Source organism: Dermacentor variabilis, chromosome 4, assembly GCF_050947875.1.
Source record: "Dermacentor variabilis isolate Ectoservices chromosome 4, ASM5094787v1, whole genome shotgun sequence".
In the NCBI taxonomy this organism is placed as follows: domain Eukaryota; kingdom Metazoa; phylum Arthropoda; class Arachnida; order Ixodida; family Ixodidae; genus Dermacentor; species Dermacentor variabilis.
Genome location: NC_134571.1, coordinates 29,825,117 through 29,850,614, shown reverse-complemented (window position 1 = coordinate 29,850,614; position 25,498 = coordinate 29,825,117). Strand labels below are relative to the sequence as shown.

At 43.7% G+C, this 25,498-nt stretch overlaps 1 protein-coding gene across 1 annotated transcript in view; it reads right to left on the bottom strand.

The window, feature by feature from the left end:
- The window catches only part of LOC142578856 (cytochrome P450 2A4-like), a 34,860-nt gene that overhangs the window by 4,543 nt on the left and 4,819 nt on the right, over positions 1-25,498 (bottom strand). The window contains exons 2-7 of the mRNA XM_075688493.1: positions 15,580-15,803; positions 10,665-10,789; positions 6,634-6,740; positions 5,996-6,300; positions 3,589-3,704; positions 2,542-2,800 (exon numbers count right to left, since the gene is read on the bottom strand). Of these exons, the coding sequence (XP_075544608.1) occupies positions 2,542-2,800; positions 3,589-3,704; positions 5,996-6,300; positions 6,634-6,740; positions 10,665-10,789; positions 15,580-15,803 (1,136 nt within the window). The remainder of the gene's footprint in view (positions 1-2,541; positions 2,801-3,588; positions 3,705-5,995; positions 6,301-6,633; positions 6,741-10,664; positions 10,790-15,579; positions 15,804-25,498) is intronic.

The following is a 25,498-nucleotide window of genomic DNA, read 5'->3' as shown; positions in this document are numbered from 1 at the left end:
ATTGTATGATGCAAGAGTTAGCGCAGAGTATGAAGTCTATTTCATTTTTAGTCTCGCCATTTGGGCTCCTCCACGTCCACTTTCGGCTAACCCGCTTGCGGAAGAAGGTATTCATTATCCGCATATTATTTTGATCTGCAAATTCTACTAATAACTCTCCCCTGCTATTCCTAGAGCCTATGTCATATTCCCCCACTGACTTGTCTCCAGCCTGCTTCTTGCTTACCTTGGCATTGAAGTCGCCCATCAGTATAGTGTATTTTGTTGTTACTCTACCCATCGCTGATTCCACGTCTTCGTAGAAGCTTTCGACTTCCTGGTCACAATGACTGGATGTAGTGGCGTAGACCTGTACTACCTTCAATTTGTACCTCTTATTAAGTTTCACCACAAGACCTGCCATCCTCTCGTTAATGCTATAGAATTCCTGTATGTTACCAGCTATATCCTTATTAATCAGGAATGCGACTCCTAGTTCTCGTCTTTTCGCTAAGCCCCGGTAGCACAGTACGTGACGCTTTTTAGCGCTGTATGTGCTTCTTTTGTCCTCCTAACCTCACTGAGCCCTATTATATCCCATTTACTACCCTCTAATTCCTCCAATAACACTGCTAGACTCGGCTCACTAGATAACGTTCTGACGTTAAACGTTGCCAGGTTCAGATTCCAATCGCGGCCTATCCGGATATATATATATATTCACAGTGTTACACGCTGCTGGCTTTTTCAAACGTGTATATAACGCATGCTGCATGTGATGGGCATTCACGAATAGACGAGAAAAGTAAAACAAGATTTCACTGTCTAGGGGCCCGGGGAACCGATCTCGCACATCAAGACTCCGATTCGTCCGAATGTTCGAATTACTAACCGCCAGATGAAATGTATGTAGCCCTTCTTATAGTGATACACAGTGCAGTGATTAATCAAGACATTGCCCATGTCTTGGGTCTTCCATTACCTTCCATTTCTTCTCTACGAGCAAGTTCAAGCTCTTCATAACCTCCATTATCATTTGTACTTTCACGATCAAAAAGTATTTATTCATTGCAGTACTTCTAGTGCAACGAAGCGACAAAAAATAATAAATGAAAAGGCGTGCCAGTGAGAGTAAGTGCCAGAAGCGAATGCTATATTTTCCAGTCGGATACACGGTCACGTCTTGAGCGCTCCTGTGACACTATATCTAACAAACTCACACCAGGTTCTTGCACAGTCTGTATCGTCCAACATTTTGCCGTTGCTTTCAATGTGGTCACGCGGTTAATATGCCACTAAGTTGTAATCACTATGTATTCTAATATTCCACTATGTCAATATCGCAAATAAGTTAGCTCATCGGCTGGCACCGTATGCCTGGTGTTGTTAAATTGGATTTTGCCTGCTTTACTTCTTGCTGAGATTGTACAAATCCGAACACTTGTATGGCTTATTCCGAGCATCTCGTATGTTGTGTAGAAACGACACTCGCCTTTGTAATGTATGCTGACAATGAGAACATGATAAATAGAATTTTAGAAAATGGCGAGAATATGCTGACTATATCTTCCTGACTGTATCCGTGCCTGTATTTGAGGAATAAATTGTTAGTGGCAATGTTGAAACAAGGATAAATCTGACATAAGGGATGACCGCGTAAAACGCGCGCGCACTCACGCACGCACGCACGCACGCACGCACACACGCACGCACGCACGCGCGCACGCACGCACGCACGCACGCACGCGCGCACGCACGCACGCACGCACGCACGCACGCACGCACGCACGCACGCACACACACACACACACACACACACACACACACACACACACACACACACACACACACACACACACACACACACACACACACACACACACACACACACACACACACACACACACACACACACACACACACACACACACACACACACACACACGCACACACACACACTACTCAGTGTCCACGACGTGTGAAATTAGCAACGCGTCAGGGAGGCAGGCATCTGGCTGCATAGCGTAAAGTGCAGACGCCATTGTGTCGCGTGTATAAGAACGGCCATTAATTCTTAAAGCAAGGCTCCCTTTGCTTTTTCTCACGACTGCTGCTGCTTTGCGAATTATGCAACCTACATCACACGATATCTTCCACTAGGTTTCTATTTGATTAGAACGCTGGGTATGTGGAAGTGCGGATGTGCCACAGGGTATGGCAACATTCTTGGGCAGTCCACCAGAATGAATAAGTCCCACAGGGCAAGTGCCTGAATAGACGTGAGTACAATAGACAAGAAATGAAGAAGTCGGCATTAAAAGCCGCTGACTGCGGAGAAGGAAGTAAAGGAAACGAAAATGGCGTGCGTTGAACGAGGATCGTTGAGTTACAAAGAAGTTAAGAAGACGTGACTGCATTTAAGTGAACATAAAGCAAAGGTTTGCGTATCACCGATTCCTCACAATTTCATCAGATAATTTTGTTGTCAAAAACGTACAGTTCTGGGCTCTCAGCAGTAGCAGTAGCAGCAACAACAACGAAAAATGATGGAGAGATACTTGCTCCCGTGGTATGCTAAGTGGTGCAATGGTACGCCATCTGTACATCTCCCATATGACTGCCGTGGTGAAGGGCATCTTGTTGTGATCCTCCCAGCGAGGCTGGCGCTCCCGTCCGACCACCCGGTCTATCTCCTCTTGAATGCGTCTCTGCACGGAGTCCACTTTGTCGGCGCAGTTGAGGATGTGCCAATGCACAGTCATCATGACGGTGTTGGACCCGGCGCCGAAAAAATTGCCAACGTTGCCGATCAATGTTGACACTGAGAAAATTGACAAGGCAGTTTATTCTTGTTAGTGCACAGCGGCCGAAGAATAGCGAAAAACCAAAACGCGTTGAATGTCAGCGCTTCTGTGTCTCATCTCATCCGTCCGTGCCATGCTTTTGCGCTATTGTTGTAGTCTGAGAAACTCATTCAAAAATATACATTTAGGAAGCACATGAAATGGACATTCATTGCAATTCATTTGAGCCCAGCAGGACATTGAAATATTTATGTCCAGTATTCGACTTACATAGACGAAGTAAAAAAGCCATGGCGTCTCGGCTGTCTCTCGCTGCTCATACAGTTAGATTAAGCAGTGATTATTAAACTGGGCGCATGTTATGTTGCGAATACACGAAAACAAATTTCCATTGTTTATTTGAAGATATATTGAGTAAATTTCGCTATATTTGCTGAATCAAACACTTTTAGTAATGTTCGTGAATCTTCTTATTTAAAGCTTAAATTACGTGATGTCAGCTTGTGGTAACGGGAAAAATAGACTCTGAGAATAGACTTAGAGGCAAAACAACAAGACGGGCTGAGAACTCCTTGTGTTATTGTAGCCATAGAACTACATACTTTTTGAGGTCATACTGCACATTGCAGCCCTGCAGGATCCACATTACCGCTACCACCATATTGCAGATCATATTTACACAACAAAGTGAATGCGCTTAACTCATAGTTTTCAGCAGGTAAGCTTGAAAAAAATTTAGACATTCTGTTTTCATAGTTTACCGAATGACAATGAGAGTTTTCGCAAGAATAGCAACACAGCTCACTTTGAAAACTGGAGTTTGGTTTGTCTTTGTTCTCCCTTATTTTTTTTATATAGGCATCAATAAAATCTCGGTCGCTGCTTTCTTCAAGAGTTCTTTCATGATCCTGAACGTGATCACTGAAAAGAAGAAAATTGTTAATTGATATTTTAGAAAGCAGCATCATTACATAGATTCACATCATTGTTCTCCTAATTCAGGAAAAAATACTCGCATGGGCAATTTACGTTTCCAATTAGTTGTTCTTTCTAAACGATTCTGTGTAATGTTTTATCTGCAAGACTACGTTGCGGTGGCCAAGCGAGCTTAAAGTACATGCAATCTATGTTTTGAAATATAATGATCCCTTAAGTGGGCCTAGATGAAAATACAAAAGTTTCCATGATAATTTTAAGGACATGTAACTCAGTTATGTATCGGTTTTTGTATGTTGTCATTTAATGTGTCGACTAATCAGGATGCAGTGAAGTGCATCCATAACTTCATTGTCATTTCATGGCGCCTGACATGGTATAAGACACTTATACATGTAGGTTTGGAGCCTAAATTAGAATAGCATATACTAACATAGGGGCATTCGCCAACAACTGGACAGATGAAATACAAGAAAGAAAGGAATATGAAATGGTACAAACTAAACTTGAAAATAGGTTGATTGGAATCAAGTTTTAGATGGCAGGTAATTAGTTTATCATAACCAAAGGCTAAATGAATGAGACTTCTCCTCCGACTTCTTCTCCGTCTTTCTCCTCTTCTATTTTAGTCCTGTGCCTCGACCCATTAACACCAAGTAAGTTACAGCAGGAAACTTCCTGAAACTATCACGTTGATTTAACTTCGTTATCAATTCTCAAACAAGTGACCTTCTAAAATAGACAAGCACATCGCATTTGATCATGAAATTTAAAAGCACACAGACAAAATTAAGACATCGCGCAGTCCTCTTAGACCGGTGTTGGGCGAGATAATGGTGTTCTTTTTTGTGTAATAAAAACTATTCCTTGAAGAGTAAGTTTAGCTGGAAATTTTCTGTGATATAAACGTCATTAAACTGCGTAAGTTTGATCAGAGCATGTCTTTGAATTAAAACTGTCGTCGGGACTTTTTTTTTCGTAGACCAAACTCGCTGATAAACTCGTGAATTGACAAGTGCGAACTTCCTCTTAAAAGCAACATCAGCCGAATGAATGCTACACTGTTCAAGGTTACTCCGACCACGGAATCACAGCATCACTGCGTCGAAAGGAATCCCCGAGAAAGACCACTGGAAAGCCACTGCCGTATTCAAAGCCAACGCAAGCGGAGTTAATACAAGTGTGTCGACTTAAGGAAGTGCTTTCCATACATGTACTCTTCCAGCTTGGAGAAGCCCTATGTACCGGGGCCATCGGTTTGAATTAGCCTGCTTTGTGCAATCGTTGCACGGTCACAGCTGATTTGTCTTTTAGCTGGTTCCTAGATAAAGCTTTTTTATCTAAGGACCTTAGCTGTGCAATGCCTTGCGTGCTTTGGCCACGTCGGTGGTTTCAATGGGCACAAAAGGAGTGCAGCAGTCGCTTGGCCTTGTATAATGTCATGGTTTCTTTCTAGCGATTCGATTCCTTTTTTGTCATCTACTGCTCGTGACCAGCGGATCGTGCGGATAACGTAGGTGAAGTGCCACTGGGACCAATTACGGCGCTCGAAGATCAAAGAAATTGTATTAGAATCTTTACATTATCTTGGCCCACCCGGCGAAATGAAGCGTGCCTTATCGCTAGAGGGTCGCGTCCCCATGGTCATTATACTCAGGCAGCTGAAAGTTAATGTAGGCTGCAGTTTTGAACCACTGTTAGGAACGCGTGTTGTGATCTAATATCAATGATATGGTCATATTTTATGGTCTAGTATAAATGCATTTAGAAAGCACGCCGCGGCGTCTTACAACATTATTACGAACACTAGTACAAACATTATTTACAACCTTGCAAACATTATTACAAACATTGTTACAATGCCTCTTACAGGACTCTTACAAACATTAGTTATATTTACAAACATTATATTCTACTCTCAAATTTTATAAAGCATTGTACAGGGAACTAATGAACCCACACTGCTTAAAACACGCACGCACCACTGAAGCAATACGATAGGGTCCATCATGTTTAAATCCTTTTGCAAACTTCTTAAATATTATGTGCAGTGTTTTGCTTTCCTTACTGCTGGTTGGTACGTGAACCACCGTGGATGGTTTGTAGCTTGTTCTCGAACCACCAGTGGACGGCTGCTGAGCCCACGGTCAAGCGACCACTTTTATTTAGCCAACGAAGTGAGGATGTTACCAATGTTATTTCCCCATTTCATTGTCCATTGCAGTATCAGTTGGGATATTTCATGTATAACACACCAATAACCAGAAGGTACTTGCCAAATAAACTTGGTGAACTCCCCGAGGACCTTCTGGACTAGACTAAACGTGGTGAAGGGCAGGCATGTTGCTAATCCCGTCGCCCAGCAAGGGATAAATGTTAAAAGACTTCGAGGTCCGATGGCGTTGAGAAGCAACGCAAGCCGCTCGTCTAAGAACTTGCGTCTTCGATCTTCAAATTGGTAGCGCCTTCCAAACACCAAAGCTGTTATGTTGTTGGACATGCTTGGGACCAGGTATTCCTTGATATCCACTGGAATGCCGCGGAAGCTCCGTATCTTGTCAAAAAGGTATTCCGCTTCTTCCTAGGGTGAGGTAATAAACAGCGCTAAAATTTTCGCTAGCCCGCAAAGTTGTGTTCACACTTGGTCTGGGTGTAGGTGTCCTATTTTATATATAGCACAGTTCAAACTCTGTTCTGGCGGAGCTTGCCTGTTCACCTAGCTTCAAGCTGCAATACAGACAGCTCTGGGTCATTTGCATAATGTATAACATTTTAGTCATATAAAATGAACTTTACCGAATTGCAGCTGGTAATTCACATTTGAGGCTTGTTTGCAAGTATGCTGATGTAGTAAAAAGGAAAAAAATAACACACGAAAGACAGAAATATATGATATACCATGAAATGTGCTTACCCTGATATGTTCTTCCATGCTCTTTTTTCCAAAGCCGAAATCTCGAAGCACATGAAGGCAAAATCTCCGGTTTTCTAGCCACGCGTTGCCGTTCAGACCCGTAATGCCTGCGTAAACAAAATGTAAGAAAGTCTAAAAACATTTCTTCGGCATTATTTCATCGCATGTTAAACGTAGTATTCTTTTTCATCAGGCATTAAAAAAAATAGCCATGCGACAGAATTCACTCGACCAAACGGGGGCATGATACGCTCCAACTGCGATGGAGTATGAAGAAACAAGCGTTCGTTGTTTCGCGAAGGTTACGTATTTTCTACAGCGCACCGTTGGCTTGACCAGATGAGAGACTTTCGGACTTGTGGCGAGGCGGGTTTGCGAACCTAAGTCGCATATTTCACGGATGCGGCACAATGGGCCGGCACAATCGGCCGGCACCATTTCAGTCCTCGAAAACTGACGCACAAGAGGAGCTGTAGAGTTTTTCAGGCGACTCGTATGCACGATCCTGATTTGAGTGGGTTGATCCGACACCATTTGCATAAACTCGATTCCAGTGACCATGATCTTTGCAACCGGCTCTGTCTAGACGAGACGACAAAGCGCGCATTTCTTGGCGAACATTTGCCACTTTGACAGTATCTATATATCTATCTACCTAGCCGTCCATGTGCATAGTGCTCTCATTGTCGGTTCGTTAACTTGGTATGTGTCAAAATTGGCATAGTATGACAAGAATGTATGAAGAACATAAATGATAGCTCACGACATGCCTGTCATGTAGGTTATGAAACAGCCGCCTATGTCATGGTATGTACTAAACTTGGCATAGCATGACAAGAGTTTATAGCGAACATAAATTATAAGTCATTACCTGAATGTCATGACGTGCGTGTCATGTAGGTCATCAAACAGCCGCCTACGTCTTCGTTTGTACCAAAATTGGCATAGTATGAAAAGAGTGTATGACCAACATAAATGATGGGTCATTTCATGAATGTCATGAAATGCGTGTCATGTAGGTGATGGTACAGCCACCTACGTCTTGGTCCTCTCATGGTCGTTGCGTTAACTTGGTAGGCTCCCTGCACACTGCTTCGCATGACATCGACTTTTTGTTTTGTAATCGTTGTTTACGCTTCCAAAGGTTCGCCCCCCTCCCTCCTTACCTCCTGATACAATATTTCTGATTAGGTGAGCATTTTTTTCCGAACGTTATGATAGCATTAAAGAAATGTAATAACGTAAATGCGCTTTTTGTATCGTAAAAGCAAAAAAAGTACTTGAAAGCCGAAACACACAAATGCCTGATGCTAATGTTTATTTTGATCGAACTGTACTGACTATAATTATATTAAACGAAAAGAAAAAGTAATTTGCAAGCAGTTTTTCACCAATTGCTCTGTTGATTATGGGTAAAACCAAGCAGATACCGAAAGCGAGCCTTGAAACACCATGGTTGCTTAGTGGCTATGGTGTTCGGCTGCTAAGCACGAGGTTGCGGCATAGAACCCATGCCAGGGCGGCCGTATTTAGACAGGGGCAAAATGCGAAGACACCTGTGTACTTAGATTTAGGTGCACATTAAGGAACCCCAAGTCGTCAAAATTATTCCTTAGTCCTCAGCTACGGTGTGCCTCATAATCATATCGTGGTTTTGACAAGGAAAACCACTTAACTTAGAATTTAGAAAGTGAACTTCGACCCAAGCCACCTATGACTTTTTTTGGAACACGTACAGAACGTTCTTGCAGGACGCAAAACAGCGGTGCGCATTGCGCTTCCTCTACATTACCTGTGTGGTGACCCTGCAGCTGGGAATTTCGCATCGGTCTTTTGACGACAGTCAAAGACCGATCCAGGGGAAGGGGCTGGAACCCAAATCCATACTGGCGAGTTTACAGGAGTTAGTTTACAGGAGCATGGAAAGTTTCTCGACGGTGCTTTTGGCGTTGCTGGTCTTCTGACGTAAATTTGCGGGACAGCTTGCGACACTCTTCTGCGTGTGCAGCAGCTTCGGATAAGGTAGTGATTTCCGTGGTGTCAGGGTGGTACGGAAGGATAGAATCTATTGTGGAAAAACGTTCGCGTCCGTACAGGAGAAAGAAAGGCGAAAATCCCGTGGTAGTTTGCGTGGCGGTATTGTAAGCGTAGGTCAGAAAAGGTAGAACATGGTCCCATTAGGTTTGGTCGGATGCAACGTACATGGCCACCATGTCACCAAGAGTACGATTAAAGCGCTCGGTCATGCCATTAGTCTGCGGATGATACACAGTAGTGGTGCGATGAATGATGCGGCATTCTTTAAGGAGAGCCTCGATGACGTCTGAGAGGAAGACGCGGCCTCTGCCACTGAGTAATTCCCTGGAAGCTCCGTGGCTAAGGATGATGTGGCTCAGGAGAAACTAGGCGACGTCAAGTGCAGAAGCGCTGGACAAAGGGGACGTTTCCGCATAGCGCGCAAGATGCTCGATGGTCACGATTACCCAGCGATCGCCGTCTGATGTGGTTGGCAGAGGTCCATAGGTGTGGATGCCTACTCGATCAAAAGCACGTGCTGGGCAAGGCAAAGGCTGCAATGGGGCGGTTGAATGACGAATGGGATCTTTACGGCGTTGGAAAACGAGACAGGAGCGGACATAATGACGAATGAATCGATACATCTCCCGCCAGTAGAAACGAAGGCGTAGACGCGCGTATGTACAGTACACCTGCGTGTGCGCACTGGGGATCGCCGTGGAACGCTGCACAAATATCCGAACGCAGATGCCGTGGGATGACAAGCAACCATTTTCTGGCGTCCGGGAGCTAGTTACGACGGTACATAAGCCCGTCAAGAGAGTTGGCGTGCCACTTCTTCTCGTACAAATTGCTTGATTTGGTCGAAAATTGCTGAACTGCAAGGAGTAGCACTGACACTATCACTCAGAGCTGAAAGCGCGACTTCCGGAGCGAGAGCTCGGCGCGTAGAAAGCCATTGTTTGCGCAGCTCCTCATAGCTCTGGCAAAGCGTAATGAGGTCGTTGACCATGTGAGGATTCTTTGCCAAGAGCATTTGGAAGGCGCCATCTTCTATGGCTTTCAAGATGTTCTTGACCTTGTCATCTTCGGTCATATCTGGGTTGATACGCCGGCAAATGTCAACTACATATTCAATGTAGCTCGTAAATGTTTCGCCCTTTTGTTGGGCACGACAGCGAAGCTCTTGTTCAGCCCGAAGTCCGCGCACAGCAGAAAGACCGAAGACTTCTTGAAGTGTCGTTCGGAATGCTGTCCAGGTGGAAAAGTCAGTCTCATGGTTGCGGACCCAAAGATAGGCGACCCCGGAAAGGTAGAATGGTACGTAATCAAGCGTGTAAGCTTCAGACCATTTGTTATGGGCAATCACTCGGTTCTACGATGACAGCCAGTCCTCTACGTCATGATCGTCAGTGCCATTGAATATGGGTCTGTCCTTGTGCACCACGCCACGCTGGCGTGGCGCACCAGGACAGGCGACAGGAGGCGGTGCCATGGGTGGCTCGGTAGGACTAGTCTCCTCAGGCATGGGAGATGTGACAGGGATCATCCGGCTTCGGAGTTCCAGGTTCGCAAAAGGTCCAGTACCTTCCGCCAAATGTCGCGAATCTCTTTGGGCAGTAAGCGTTCGCGACTAGAACGATAGAGCAGCGAGACGTAATATAGCCGATCGAGCACAGAAACAAGGTTTGTCTCTCTAGTCGTCGTTGTCTCTCTCATAGCCACAGCCCCACTGCTCCTTATATTACAGTGCAGTATATATATATATATATATACAACAGATGTACATTTTGGAGCCACTGAAGTTTCTTTTTCTGAAATATTGCGTTGGAGAGACTTGCTTTGTTTGTGGTGAAATATCGGCATGGATGGATGGAAAAACTTTATTTTCGTCAGAACGCATGTGCGGACGATTCCGTGCTAGATGGCCATCAGAGAACAACCTTTCGTTTCTATTGTCACAAGCTCAGCTAACGTGCTGTAACGCGAAGAGAGAACTAAAGGTCAGTGCTCACCTGTAACTTTGTTGCTCTTGAGTACCAAGTTTTCTGTCCGGTTCAGCAATTCTTTTCTTGATAGTACTCCCTTAATTGACTCAAAATCGTTAAGGATGACGACGTCTTTCATTCCCATTTTGAACCTGCGAAGGAAAGTGGACTTTGGTGCTTACTCTTTTTTTATAAGCAATAAATTTATATGGATGTGTGTGCAATAAGAACAGCGGCTTGACCATGTAAATAGTATTGCCTGACAAAATCAATTCTTAAGATATGGCATCTTTTCTCTGAAACAAATATTATTGTCATGTTTCAGCTCAATATGTTGCAGCTATGTAAATTCGCGCGCAGAGAAGGCTAACAGGGACTGCCCTATCAGAGCAAGAGTGAAGTTGTGCATATTGAGTGGCTGAGCGTTTGGGCATGCTGGTATGCCGAGACGGCTTCGCAGGCTCGTGATATCAATCATGGTTTTTTTTAACTCGCAGTCATTTCTACTCATACTCCCATGTGAGTCTAATTCTCAGTTAACTCATGTGAGCGTAGCGGGCCTTCGTTCGAGTCCGAATTTTGGTGAACTATAGGTCTTGCGAGTTGAAGTAAGCCTAGGCCACATACAAATTTTTGCCTTTTCGAGGTAAATTTTTTTAGCTCTAAGTTCGCTTGTAAGCGAGGCAATGTGACTTGGTAAGCATGTGCTGGCCTTAGTCCGTCCAGGCCGTCAATGGCGAGTCTTTGCGGGTGATACAACGTTTCTATGCTCCTTTGTGGAAGGCAGCATGAAAGTTTCTCAGAATCGTTATTTTCTAAGCAATGATTCCGCAAACGATGTTTCAACATGCAACATATAGCCCACACCTTATGAACACTTGGCCTAGATTTCTATGCTTATGGCCATCAACGGTGCACAATACATGTGAAGGCAATTGAGGAAACAACCGTTTAAATTACTTTCCAATTACTCAACTTTTTTTTACTTCAGGATTCTTGTTTATCCCACATGGCCATGAGCCTCGAAGGTTAGATAAAGAAGTTGCTAGACGCCAGCTGTTCGCGGCATGATTAGGTATTAGTTGGATTTTAAAGAAAAAAGCACAGCAATCAATTCACTAAATGAACTCAGAACAATAATTAGCTTCCTTTTTGACACTTTATGGAACACGTTTATATTGGACCGTTCTAGGGAATTGTCATAAATATCTAGGTACTTGTGTCTACATTTAAAAATGCCCATGCAGACCAAAATAATCGGCATCAAACATTAGTTAATTTACCTGATTTCGCACGCGGCATCAGTAGCACGGGACTCCATCTAACCATTGTGTGACGTAAAAATTACACTGTCTGGAGATCTCTCTTAAGAAGTGAACGGCGAAAGCCTGCTCTTCCTCCCCTCATCATTCGCCTCATTACTAAGCATTTTAGTAATTTGTTATCAATTGTGGTCGTTACAATGCGTCGTTAGACATATTGGTCATTAGTAGTCATTACTAGACATTACAAGTCATTTCAGTCACTATTAGTCATTACTGCTTCCTACTAAACATTTTTAGTCACTTGTAATCAATTGTGGTCATTACCAGCCGTCGTTAGGTATGTTGGTGATATCATAGTCATCAGTAGTCATTACAAGTCATTTCAGTGTTATTTTTACTCATAACTGGTTATTACTAAGCATTTTTAGTCATTTTTAATCATTTGCTTTCGTTACAATTCGTTGTTAGACATATTGGTCGTTTCGTAGTAATTAGTAGTCATTACACTTAATTTCTGACATTATTAGTCATTACTGGTTCTTAGTTAGAATTTTTAGTCATTACTAATCAATTGTCGTTACAAGTTGTAGTTAGACATATTGGCCATTTCATAATAATTACTAGTCATTACAAGCCGCCGTTAGACGTATTGGTCATTTCGTAGTCATTAGTCGTCATTACAAGTCATTAGTAGTCATTTTAGTCATAACTACTCATTACAAGACATTTCTAGTCATTCCTAATCAATTGTGGTCATTACAAGCCGTCGTAAGACATATTAGTAATTTCGGAGTCACTAGTCATTACTAACATCTACCAATCTCTATTATAATTTTGTCATTCACTAACTGGCAATATAAATCATTTTTGACTCTTTATTCTGCCTTTAATCTGTCTTCATATGGCGTGATGACGCCTCGGCGGACACTCCGGTGGTCGGGTCTGCTGACACAAACTTCACCATGAGCCCAGAAAGGCTTTCGCCTAAAAAAAACTGTCCTAAAATATCTCGTGCGCACTGCGCGAGGACGAGACCCTGTCCTTTCCCCGTCCTCGAACAGTTGACAAATAAACTTAATATGCACCGACAAGCCGAGCTAAAATCCTTCCTCCGGTCTAAAATGAAGCTGCCGTCGCGCTTCCCTCTTACCGCGAGAGCTGTTTCCCATTCGCGGTTTGCGCAACTTTCCATCGTAGGCATAGCCATGCAGCAGCAGAAGCAAAACGGAGCGCTTTGTCTCGCGCTTTGGCGAAACCTTATTTTAAGCCCGCCCAGCTACGTCGCAATGGGGTGGCACTGTTAGTCGCGCTTCGGGATGCGGCGTGTGTATTCAGGCAAATTTGACGCCAGTTATTTCGGTCTGCACGGCCACGTTGAAATGTAGAAACCCGTAAATCGACCTTTATGGCGGCTCTTGTGAACTTTTCAATATTAAACATGAAACGTAATATTAGTAAGAAGTTAATTAATGGAATTCGTTTAATAAGTAAATACATTGCTCTGGTTGTTCTTGCAAACAATATTCGGCCGAGCAGATAATTCGTCTAAAGGCATGATTGAAGTAAACCTAATTAACATTTTTGTTTAAATTGTTTTCAAAGTGAAAGCAAAATAAGCAAAATAAAAACAACTCTATTTTGCGGAAACAGGGGGCAGGTTATGGGTGATGTTCGGGCAATGTCCAAATTTTCAAGTGCAGTTATGCCCGTTGTACCGTAGTACTAATGGAAGCGCCCAAGGCCGTTGTAGATGTTTGGGGGAGCGGTCTAGATAATAGCTATAGAGTTGTAATGGTGGATCTGCAAGAGCCTCCGAGAATAAATCTGGTGGAGAGGGTGAAAATAGGGCTGATTCGCATGTGAAGTTAAAGGCGTGGTGAATATGGCGCATCGATGCTGCGATCGATCCCGGCCGTGCTAGACGCATATTGATGAGGGCGATATGAAAAAAACACTCGTGCATGGTTCGTTAGGTGCACGTCATACAGCCCCAGATGGTTAATATTGATTGGAAATTCTCCCCGGCGCGCCTTGTAATCAGATCGCGGTTTCGGCATGCCAGACTCCATAAGAGGAATAAATAATAATAATAATAATAATAATAATAATAATAATAATAATAATAATAATAATAATAATAATAATAATAATAATAATAATAATAATAATAATAATAATAATAATAATAATAATAATAATAATAATAATAATAATAATAAATACAACACGGCGAAATATGAAAAAAAAATACGCTAACTCTGCACTCGAGTGTCTGAATTGCAGTGCCCTCTATCGTGTTTCCAAAGGACAAAGCCCGCGTGCGCCCGTGCAAAGCCGACGAGTGCGTTTCTTTTCGTAGTTAAAACACCGGCCTATATGGCTCATCGTTTAGACAAAGGTTTCGAGCCGGGACGAACTTGAATCTTCGCAATGCAGGTGGTGACGTTCGTTGGACACCATGGGGCGACGGTTTCTTTTCTTTTTTGCTTTTGCAATCGAAATGCGAGCTTCTTTCTTTCGAAGCACGATTGAGAGCACTGCCATGCAGACGCGCTGTGACGTGCATAGAAATGTGCAGTGCCGTTATATTTTTTTTTGTATATTTCGCGAGCTGTTATCCCGCAAGAAAGAGCCCCGTAAACATAATTTTCATGCCGATAAATTCACTGCGTGCTTTTGAGCATGCTCTACGACTTTCCATGTCCCACGTACGGCTGGGGATGAAATATTTGAAAATCTTTATAAATAAACGTGACTAATTGGCTATCTAATCGCACTTCAAGGAATTCATCACCACTATGATCGATATGCCGTGTTGAGGAATATGACTAATGAGCAGTATGGCGCTTATTAATCTAACACGTACCACACTTTCTAAAAATAATTTTGGTTCAATTTATAGGAAACACGTGGAATAAGGTAACCGAATCGCTTGCAATATATCTAGTTTTATGCTTCACTTTCTTTCAACGCATTCATGTAATACTCCGGAACCCCTTTCTACGCTCAGCACGCAACTGCAACGTGAGAGTTAAATTAAATTATGGAGTTTTACGTGCCAAAACCAGTTTCTGATTAGGAGGCACGCCGTAGTGGAGGACTCCGGAAATTTCGACCACCTCGGGTTCTTTAACGTGCACCTAAATATAAGTACACGAGTGTTTTCGCATTTCGCCCCCATCAAAATGCGGCCGCCGTGGCGGGCATTTGATCCCGTGATCTCGTGCTCAGCAGCCCAACATCATAGACACTGAGCAACCACGGCGGGTAACGTGAAAGTTGTGCTCCGTTTGTGATGAGCGTGTCTGTTATGAGCGGTAATGTGCTATCATATACTGCTAGAGGACTCCATTGTTCCAAGACGTTAGAGTAGACAAAGACCGCAGCGACTTTCCTAGCTTCGGCCAGTGATTGTCTTCGTGTTTAATATCTCTATATTTCCTTACGTTATGCGCGCCAACGATAAGCGTGCTGATCCTGAATAAAGTGCGCGCCCGAATCGAAGGTCAGCGCTTTTTAAAGTTATTATTAAACATTATTTTCTATTTCAACGTACACAACATATTTCAGCATTTATAAGCAGGGCATGTTTTGTGAATGGATTCGAGTATAATTATTAACAAGGAGCACTGCGAACTGAAAGAACAGTTTTTAATGTTTCTTACAAGGTGACATACCTGATAACCGGTCCGTGCATCTTTGAATGTTCCAGGCATTTATTGTGATCGAAAACTTCGTTTGCATAGGGCAAGTGGCCGACGATAGGTAGACCTCTTGGACCAGGTGGGAGCCTCTTTCCCAGGGGAATCCTGGGTTTGCTCGTGCATGACGCGACCAGGGTAGTCAGCAAAATACACAGAGCAACGCACAAAGCGAACAACATCGACTCTGTCGACAAACCCTGTTGGAAAAAGAGCGTATGAGAAAGAGAAAAGAAAAAGAAACGATGGTAGCAAATATTTTATAGAAAGAGGAATGCTTATATCTCATAGAATGTCTCAAATTTTCTTTCTGTTCCGTAGGCGTTACTAATTGTATCTTCGGAATAGCTTACGCGCATATACATGACCCCCCTGGGTGCAGGTGACAGAAGTTCGCACGTATATGGAGGCTTGCAATAAACAACAGTGGTCTAACAAGGAATAATACTGCACCGACGCTCCTTGTTCAACCTCTCACGCGAAGACGCCGTAGCCTGGCGACAATTTTAAACCAACACATACCCCCATTTAAGCGGACTACACGCAATACAGCCTGCACTATACTCGTACAAATGACCCCTTTGTAACGACTACGCCTCCCTCTATCACCCCACGTAAGCGTGCCCCATTGTAAAGGCTGCCCCACAAATACCCAACCCCGCACCCGAGCAATTTGACCCCGGGCTGATAGCTCTCACTCTCGTGACTACCGGCAACTGAGGCGGTGTGCCCGGGAGAGAGCCAGAGCCGCAGGAGCCCTGGCTGAGGGCATCTGCCCGCACAAGCGGAAACACACCTGCTTCTCCTATTTTTTTTTTTCAGTAAATGTTTTTCCTCCTCCTCATCGACCGCGATTATTGTTATTTACTAGTCGCTGTTATTTACGGACACCCGTGGGCCGCGATTGTCTGAAATCAGTCAAGTGCCATACCGGCTCCATAGGACTTGATTAGAGCCGAGCTTCGTAGCATCTTGTTTTACGATGTGTGCACGGAGCTGTGCAGGGACGCGTACTATTTATTTCGCAGCGGACACCTGCGTTTGGGAGTTGCACTAATCGCGTGCATTGAATAAATAAATAAATAAATAAATAAATAAATAAATAAATAAATAAATAAATAAATAAATAAAAAAATATATAGTTCCGACGTTCCTCAAAGCCAATTTAATTCCAGTTATTAAATTATCTAGCTTGCAGCATGGTCTCAGAAAGGTCATAGCGGAATGGTACACAGTAAAATGTTGCACAGCAGGAGGCAAACACAAAATTCACGGTGTTTAGTTTTTTAGAAGGAAACAAGAAAGGCAGCCCCGGTTCAAGAAAATTGCGTTGTTTGTGGAGCTTTCGTGCAGGATGCTGGGTGTTTTGATACACTTTATCGAACAAATGTCCCTAAGCCACTTTAAAGATGGACGGGCCATACGTGGCGTGGGGGATAGGGAGCGAGCTAAATGCCACGACATCTTGTTTTGCGAGAAAACTTTGTGATTATCCATGCATCTGGCTGAATCGCACCCCTTCGTCTGCCTCAGACTCCCTCAGACTCAGACCTACGGATGGATCTGAGTAAGTCTACTCGTGAGGGAGCACGCAGACCAATGAACTGATCTCAAAGCGCTATTTACGGCCAGAGACCTCGTGATTTTCAGTGACAAGACGTATAGTCTGTCATCGAGTTCATAAAATCTCGTTGGATAAGGTTTGTAGGGCAGCGAAGCAATTTAATGCGAACCACCTTTTTTCCGTGCATCTTTTCTCGAACTGGGAGTCGCATGGTGGACACCGTTCATTCAGATATTGGCGCTTTGCTGTCCGGAAGCAGGTCACGTGCCGTTCGTTACGGCCGTCGAACGGGAACGCGGTCCCCTAATGGCTGTTACGGCCATTGAGCATGCTGTAGCTAACAGTGATAACCATGAGCACTATTGATGCATGCTTATGCCGTAAGAAAAAAGACAATGTTGAAGAATTTTGGTGATTTATCCGGATCTGAATTCAATCACTGCGACAGCAGCATACTGTCATGTGGTGACCACCATCTTATTGTTTACTTGCCTGCGCTTTTTAAAAATATAAGATCAATTCTTCTGAAATGGGCAAAAAGCCAGTGGTTAGAGGTTTGGTTAGAGTAGGAGGGCGATTGTGTTATGAGCATTGCATAAAGCTGGTACGAGTGGTACGAGAATTTGGAATAATGAAACGTTTAGTGCAATATTTAAGTAATAATTTTAAAAATTGTGAAATTTGGTTTAAGTAAGTAAGTTGCCAGTTTGTCATCTCTATGATCAGGGTAACTTTCTGTATGGCATTGTAATGTATTTCTTGGAATGCGAAATACAAGGAAGGACTTCAGCGCTCTGACTCTCCAAGGCTAAGAAGGGTAGACATATTCGGAGAAAATGCATAGTTTTATAGAACCTGATGTTCGTAGCCGTTTAATGAAAGGCTTTTATATGCAAGGTATCCCAGCTAGCTTTAGCCAGAATTTAAATATATGCGAATTTCGTGTAGCTGGGCAGCACAAAGGTGATGTTGTTTGCCGTCGCTTGGAGAAACGCAGATAATTTTTTTCATCCCCTATAATTAGATAGTTCGTCTTAATTGATTAATCAAATTTTCAACTATTATAACTAGATGAAAAGTGTCAATGAGAAAATTGTAGAGCGACATGAAAAACTCCCGATACAGCTTTCTGTTGCTCAATACGTGTTGCATAAAAGTGTTTTTCCGAGAGTGAAAGAAGCCCGCAAATGCACGCAAAATTGTCGCGTGACTGGCCGCTCGAGGCACGCATTTCTATTGGTTACTTAAGAACTGTCGCACGTCAAAAGCTGTACCGAGATTTGCTTGACGGATCTCTTGCTGCCCCAATGTACAGATACATGTACTCTGCTCTTCCAGCTCAAGATGGTTTAGGAAAATCTAAATATAGGCCCACAAATCCTACGATCGAATCATTCTTTTTTAAATTACAACATTGCCGGACAGAAATTAGCTGAGAGAAAGAGGTATTTTTGTACCATATACTAATAGCGGTTTGCTGCGTGGAAAACAAGGACAAAAACGCAAATTTAAATATAATATCGACAGCGGAAAATTTCAACGGCAATGTGCGGCATTGTAGGCGCCCGCCTCGGCTGCAGGAGGTTGTGGGTTCGATTTCCGCCACCGTCGGGTAACCACTGGCTCTCATATGAACACAAGTGCACGCCGCCCTGGCATTCGCCTTTCTTCAAGGGTGATACGCTTGGGAAAGGAGCCTACACCCTAAATTCCCGGCAAAACCCTCGTAAGCAAATGAAAAAAAAAAGTGATGTCAGAGATATGCTTAAGGAACAAGCTGAACCAGCCGACTGAGTGGCTTTTCTGTATGTCTCGGATATCTTTCGGCAATATTAATGCAAACACAATGTTTCGCATGCATGTAGTGTGATCGCTTGGTTTGTGCGATTTTATTGGGCTGAACACGCAATAAATAAAACAAATACGCAGTATCTCAGTGGTCAGCTTTCCCAACTCCCAAATGCGCAGTGGTGCAGTAACACGAACTCAGCACTTCTCCTGCCGTTTTCGCTTGTGTCGTTGCCTTTCTTGCTCTGTTAAGGTCATTATCCATGCATACAAACTCGCAGAATTTTCAGTTATTGTAAAATGTGTGTTCAAATTCTAGTCGTGTTGGTTTGGGTCCAAGCTTTGTTTGGCTCCGCCCAGGGTCGAATGACGGCCCACTTGCACTTTCTTTTATTCACTCTAGAAAGGTGCAAATGACGAGTCGGATTAACGACGACAAAAACACGTCGATTAGGACAGCGGTCGTCGTCGGTCGATGGAATGGTTGGACGGACGGACGAAGGACAAAGACTCAGTTTCGAGCCTTTAACCGATGTCGCAGTAAAACATTTCATATATCACATGATATCATACGCTCATTCAGGGGGGGAGGGAGGAGGGTAAAGAGAGAGGATGTCATTACAAGATTTTTTTCCGAGCTCAATACGTTCCAGGCGTGAAAAGTCTTTGGACAGAGCAATCGCAGCATTTACGTCACAGAGCAGTGCATCACAATATGACATTCTTTAGTGCAGTTTACATGCTTCGCATTCCACTTCGTCCGAAAAAAAGCCAGAACCTGTTTCCAACAGTTCGCATTTTGCCGGACAGTGCAGGAGAGCATACGGCGGAAGCTGTCTGACTTTTCTTCTATACCGCGATTCGATACGCCAGCGTTTGCATGCACTGCGTGAGACGACTTGCCCGTTTCGAACTAGCCTCTCCCGCCGCATCAGTGGAATGCGCCTTCCCAATGCATTACCGCCGTTTACATGGATGCGACGCGATCTGGCAGTGTGGCGTGCCGCTCCTCGCAGTCACGTAAATAACGCAAACGTATAACTTAACAAAGCTGCAATTTTTTCGCCCTGGAAGCTTCAAAGTACGTGGTTTGAACAATTAGGGTCAATAGACCATCTGCCTTTGCGCAGTCACCTTAGTAGTAATCACAAATTAGGGAAGCAGGAACATAGCAGGAAGAAAAAGGGGAGAGAGAGAGAGAGAGAGAGTTTTCGTGATTCAGTGAAGCAGCCCCGAAAGAGAGGCAGCCGATAGGCTATAAACAATTTGTCACGTTATTTTGGAGTTATTTTGTTACGCTTTTTACATCGAAACTATACATGGTTAGGATCCCGGGCTTCCTTCGCGTACTTCGACAGAAAACTAGCATCATAAATGTCTCTTAACCCCGTGAACAAGCAAAATATGCGATGGCTCATGGCCCTGTAAGGAAGAGGCTAGAATCACTCAGCAAAGGGAAGGGAACAGCGCTTACACGCATACACATACAACCACGCATACAACATACAGATTAGCATACGTTTCAATAAAGAACAAGAACAAAACAATGACATAGAAACGCACGGTAGTGATCATTTTCCAATCTTGGTAAAACATCACCTCATACGGAGTGAGGGGACCCGACGCTACTAAATATATACTAATTGGCAAAGTTTTCGGCACCATTTAAGTAACTCATTGGGCGACAATCCGAACTTTCAAAGTTTTGCAAATGTATTGTGTGAGTCTTACAAAATCTGCACAAAGCAAGTCATTGTTCCAAATGAATACGCTGCAGTCGACGGCGAATATGAATGCCTAAGAGCAATTCGAAGACGCGTAGAACGGGCTTACCGCCGCAGTGGAAAGCTGGATGACTACAAGATGGCACGGAAAGTGCAGTCAACTTCGCGCAGGCGCTTACAAAAATTAGGTACGAGAAGATGGCGAAAATACTGCGCGTCGTTGTCTCCGTTTACTCCAGTTCCCAGAATATGGTCCGTTGTCCGATCTTTTAGTGGCCCAGTTACCCAGAGCCATTCCTTCCGAGCCCTTGCCGTAGCTCGAAGCACTCCGGAAACTTCTGTTGCTGACGAATTCTGTCAACTTATATCCAGACCAGGAATTCCGTTTACTTGCCTACAATTTGCAAGTTCGACGACACTAGCAGAACAGAAGGTTCGTGAGTCTTTACGTCACAACATCCTCAACTTGACTGTGAGTTTAGTTTAAATGAATTGAAAAGTGCTCTTTCGTCATGCCGTACAAAGACAACCGCAGGCCCAGATGGTGTTACGTATGCGATGTTAAAGAACCTAGGTATAGTAGGAAGAATGACTCGTTTGGAAATATTTAATGATATCTGGATAAGAGAGGCTCTTCCGAGTTCATGGAAATTAGCTCGGGTAATTCCAGTGCTAAAACCAGGAAAGACTCCAGTTTGTCTAGACTCCTACCGACCCGTACGTCTTACAAGCTCTTTTTCCAAACTAATGGAGAAGATGATAGACAGTCGACTGCAATGGTGGTGTGAACACACAAATGTGTTTTCCGACCACATGACCGGGTTTCGACAAAATCGGTGTACAATGGATGCAGTATTAGACATTACCACATGCGTGGAACATGAACGAATTTGTGGAAATGTGACAGTAGCAGTATTCTTAGACATTCCAAGAGCATTCGACACTGTAAGTCACATACACGTCCTTGCTGGTATGTTAGAGCTTGGCCTACATGGTCGAACGCTGCGATGGGTAACAAATTTCTTGAAAGATAGAAAAATATTTATGGAAACAATTGAAGGAGAAAGTAATTATCACAGCATCACGCAGGGGGTTCCGCAGGGCAGTGCGTTCTCAGTCCGTTTTTATTCAACTGTGTCATGGCAGCCTTGTCACAAGAACTCCCGTCTGGTCTGCAGTATTCTCTGTACGCAGATGACATCTGCATATGGTCCTCTGGATCTCATATACAAGACTTTCAAACAACGCTGCAAGAGGGTATTGATAGCCTCGACACCTTTTTTAAAAGAAAGAGGCATGAGTCTTTCGTACGCAAAGACAGCCGTACTTCCTTTCACTAGAGCACAGTTGATTAATTTCCAACTTAGGCTTAACGGGCAAACCTTGATGTTTGTGAAAGAGCATAAATTTCTTAGAGTTATTCTTGACCGCCAGCTAACATGGGCTTCACACATCCGCGCAATTGAAAAGCAGACCAATGCAGTAATAAACGTACTTCGGCGGCTCGCAGGCACAACGTGGGGGGGATCAGTCTCTTCGCTACTACAAATTCATAACGCACTCATAAAACAAAAAAATTGCTTACTCGGCACCTATTCTCCATGGCTTATCGCAAACTTCTGAGGAACGTCTTGAACGTTTACTAGCAAGGGGGCTACGAGTGTGTCTTGGAGTCCCGCAGGCTACCTCGAGTTCTTCAGTAATTGCTGAAGCTCGTCACCCCCCATTTCCAGTCATACGAACGGATGAAACATGCCAACATATTTATCGCATCTTAACCCAACACGAGAGGCATCCATTAAACCTCTCGCGCTCAACGAAAGAAACAGAAGCAAAATTCATGAAGTTGTTCGAGAACATAAAGCATTATTACCAAGATTTGAATTATGCAAAGTGGATGTTAGTTACCCTCCCTGGATGTTAACATGCCCTAAAATAGAATTATCGGTTGACGGGATCATATCTAGGAGAGATATTTAATATCTAAGAGAGATATGTTCATAGTAGCAGCACAGCAACTGGCACTCTTCCATATTTACTCATTATATCCCCAGTACATCCACGTTGATACGGATGGTTCGTGTGATAAAAATTCCTCGACTTCAGCATTCGTCATTCCACATTTAGCGCTAGAGCAAACTTTTAAAGTATCCCGGGAGACATCTTCCACCGTGGCAGAACTATTTGCAATCCTGTGTGTTTTGCGTTTCATAACATCAGAAAAACATTCGCAAAAATGGTTTATCTTTAGCGCTTCGCAAGCCGCTCTCACATTACTACAGAGCAATAAGAAAAATTCTTTGAACACGTCGCTATTGTGTGAGACGCTCAAAGAACTTACAAAAGCAAGCGCAATGAACCACGTAATTGCATTTCAATGGATAGCTGGGCACAGGCAATATTCCTGGTAATACTGCAGCGGACGCAGCTGCGAATCGAGCGCACAATAACGCAGAGACAACCAATCTTCCCTTATTGCGTAGTGAAGTCCGCCTGATCCTGAGACGGATCTCTTGTCGCATCAGCAAAACTACCTGGGTTGACCAGCAAACTAAAAACTCGGAGTTATACTCTATAGACACGTGTATAATCTTATCAATGCCAGAAACTCTAAGAGACAACAGAAGGTTTGAAACATTGATACAGCAGCTGCGTCTTGGTACTGCATTTACGAAACACTTCTTGCACAGGATAAAACGTGTCTCTAGTCCGCAGTGTTCTTGTGGCCATCCAGACGAAGATGTGCATCATCTTCTTCTCGAGTGCACGAAATACGATACACAAAGAACGGTACGGCAAGCTAATTTGTTTATATTAGACAGAAGACCATTCACTCTAAAAAAGATACTTGGCCCATGGCCAACTGCGGGCCTTCAAAAAAGAGCACTTCTTGCTCTGAAACAGTTTTTAGAGGGCACCAACATTTTGGGAAAATATTAAGTATCGGATGATCCGAATACGCTAAATGAGTTACATAAACGTTGTTCGTGGTTCATAATTGGTTTATGTGGCTATCGCAACTTTTATGCATTATGTATAATTCTGTCCTGTACTTGCAGTGTATTACATGTGTGTTTTGGCTGTTCAAAACATCGGCCTTTTATATGCGTACATGGACTGAACTAATGCACATAACTTTGTGACTCGTGTAGTATTGGACTGTATATTTTTTATTGATCCGGTGCTCTACTGAGTTTTATATTTTGTGTCGCTATTCTCTCTTTTTACGCAAATTTGTTTCGTTTGCCAAGTGACAAGGAGTAGCCGGTACCACCATAAAGGCGCCAACCTCTCCTAACATTCACTTCAATAAAAGAAAAATGACCCGAACCACATAATTGATGATAAGGTGCTCCTTGTAACGCATGAAGAACAAGCACAAAACAACTGTAGCAGCATCGACGTCGAGGGAGATGAGGACGGCGGCTCGCTTGGGACGGGCCACTGCCTAGGAAGCGAAGTGGGCGCGGGGCTCAGCTCACGCGCGGCCAGGGCGTGGGAGATGGTTCCGTCGAGGCGAATTACAGTCAGCTAGGGCCTTCTGCTCAGTAAAAATATATTCGTGTTTATCGTGGCTCATCGTCATCACTGACTTTGAACGCCACACAATCATCGGAACCACATCATTGATGCTAAGGCACTGCTGACAACAGTGCCAGGCACGTAGCGCGTACATTTCCCGATAAATATTACTTTTACGTAAGCTGGCGGTGGCGTCGCCAGCTTGCGGCGTGGGTTGTGACGTCGCTAACCTTTCGTACATAAAATAACCAGCCTACTAATTGATCTCAATGTTGTAGCACGGCTATGGGCGGCGACGTGCTGTCAAAATTACGATTACTCCCGCTCCTGCCATTACTCTAGTATAGTACTACTACCATTACTCTAAAGCCATAAAGCATTGTCTACCATCTTCAGCAGTTGTAGTTGTTGTTTTCAACAGCTTCGCTGCGCATCCACTTTCGCAGGGCCGGGATGGCGAGTTTCTTTCCCCACTGCACAAATAAGCGATCACTGCCATGCGATAATTACGCCAGATCACCGTGAAAAAATTACGGAGCGTTTCTACTTACTCAACTGGTATATATAACAGCGTAGATTTATACTGTGCATCTGTTCTGCGGACATTTTTCGTCATTTCTGTTATTTTCTCGTGACATCTTTTGTCCTTTGCCTATATACTCTTCTGCTGCGAAAAAGTTCACTATTTGCGACGTCCGCCTACAAATTTTTTCTCTGTGTGGAAACTACAGAGAAGTTCAAATGATCCGCTGCCAAAGCATGGGGCCTGCAACTTTGGTGTGCATTAGGCGACTTCAATATATGAACTACCCAATTCACCTCTTGACTTCCATCTGCATTCTTGGGCAGCAAGACTAGTTCTCGTGGACGTTGACGACCTTCCCTATATTTTTTTTTCGTTTGTTTGCTTTTCTTCTCCACTGTTCTTTCTGTCTTTCGCTTCTCTTTACCTTTCACCCAGAGCAGGGTAGCAAACCAGAGTCTTATCCGGTTAACCTCCTGCCTTTGCCATCCCGTTTTTGTATCTGTCTTGGGCCGCGAAGAACAGTGCGTAAGTTACAATCTTTCCTCATTTTACGGATTCGGAAAGGTCTTAATGGTAGGTGTGCGTGCGTTAGATAATTTTTGGGGAAACACATTAAGCATTACGGCAGGTAAAACACTACTGTTGGAATCAACGTTCGGCGAAGCCGGCTTGAAATGCATCAATGAAATGTTACGCAAAGAGACACGTGATGCGTGCAACGTTATTGATGCGAATACCATTCTTTGCCTGCTTGAGCCGTTTTGAGGCCCA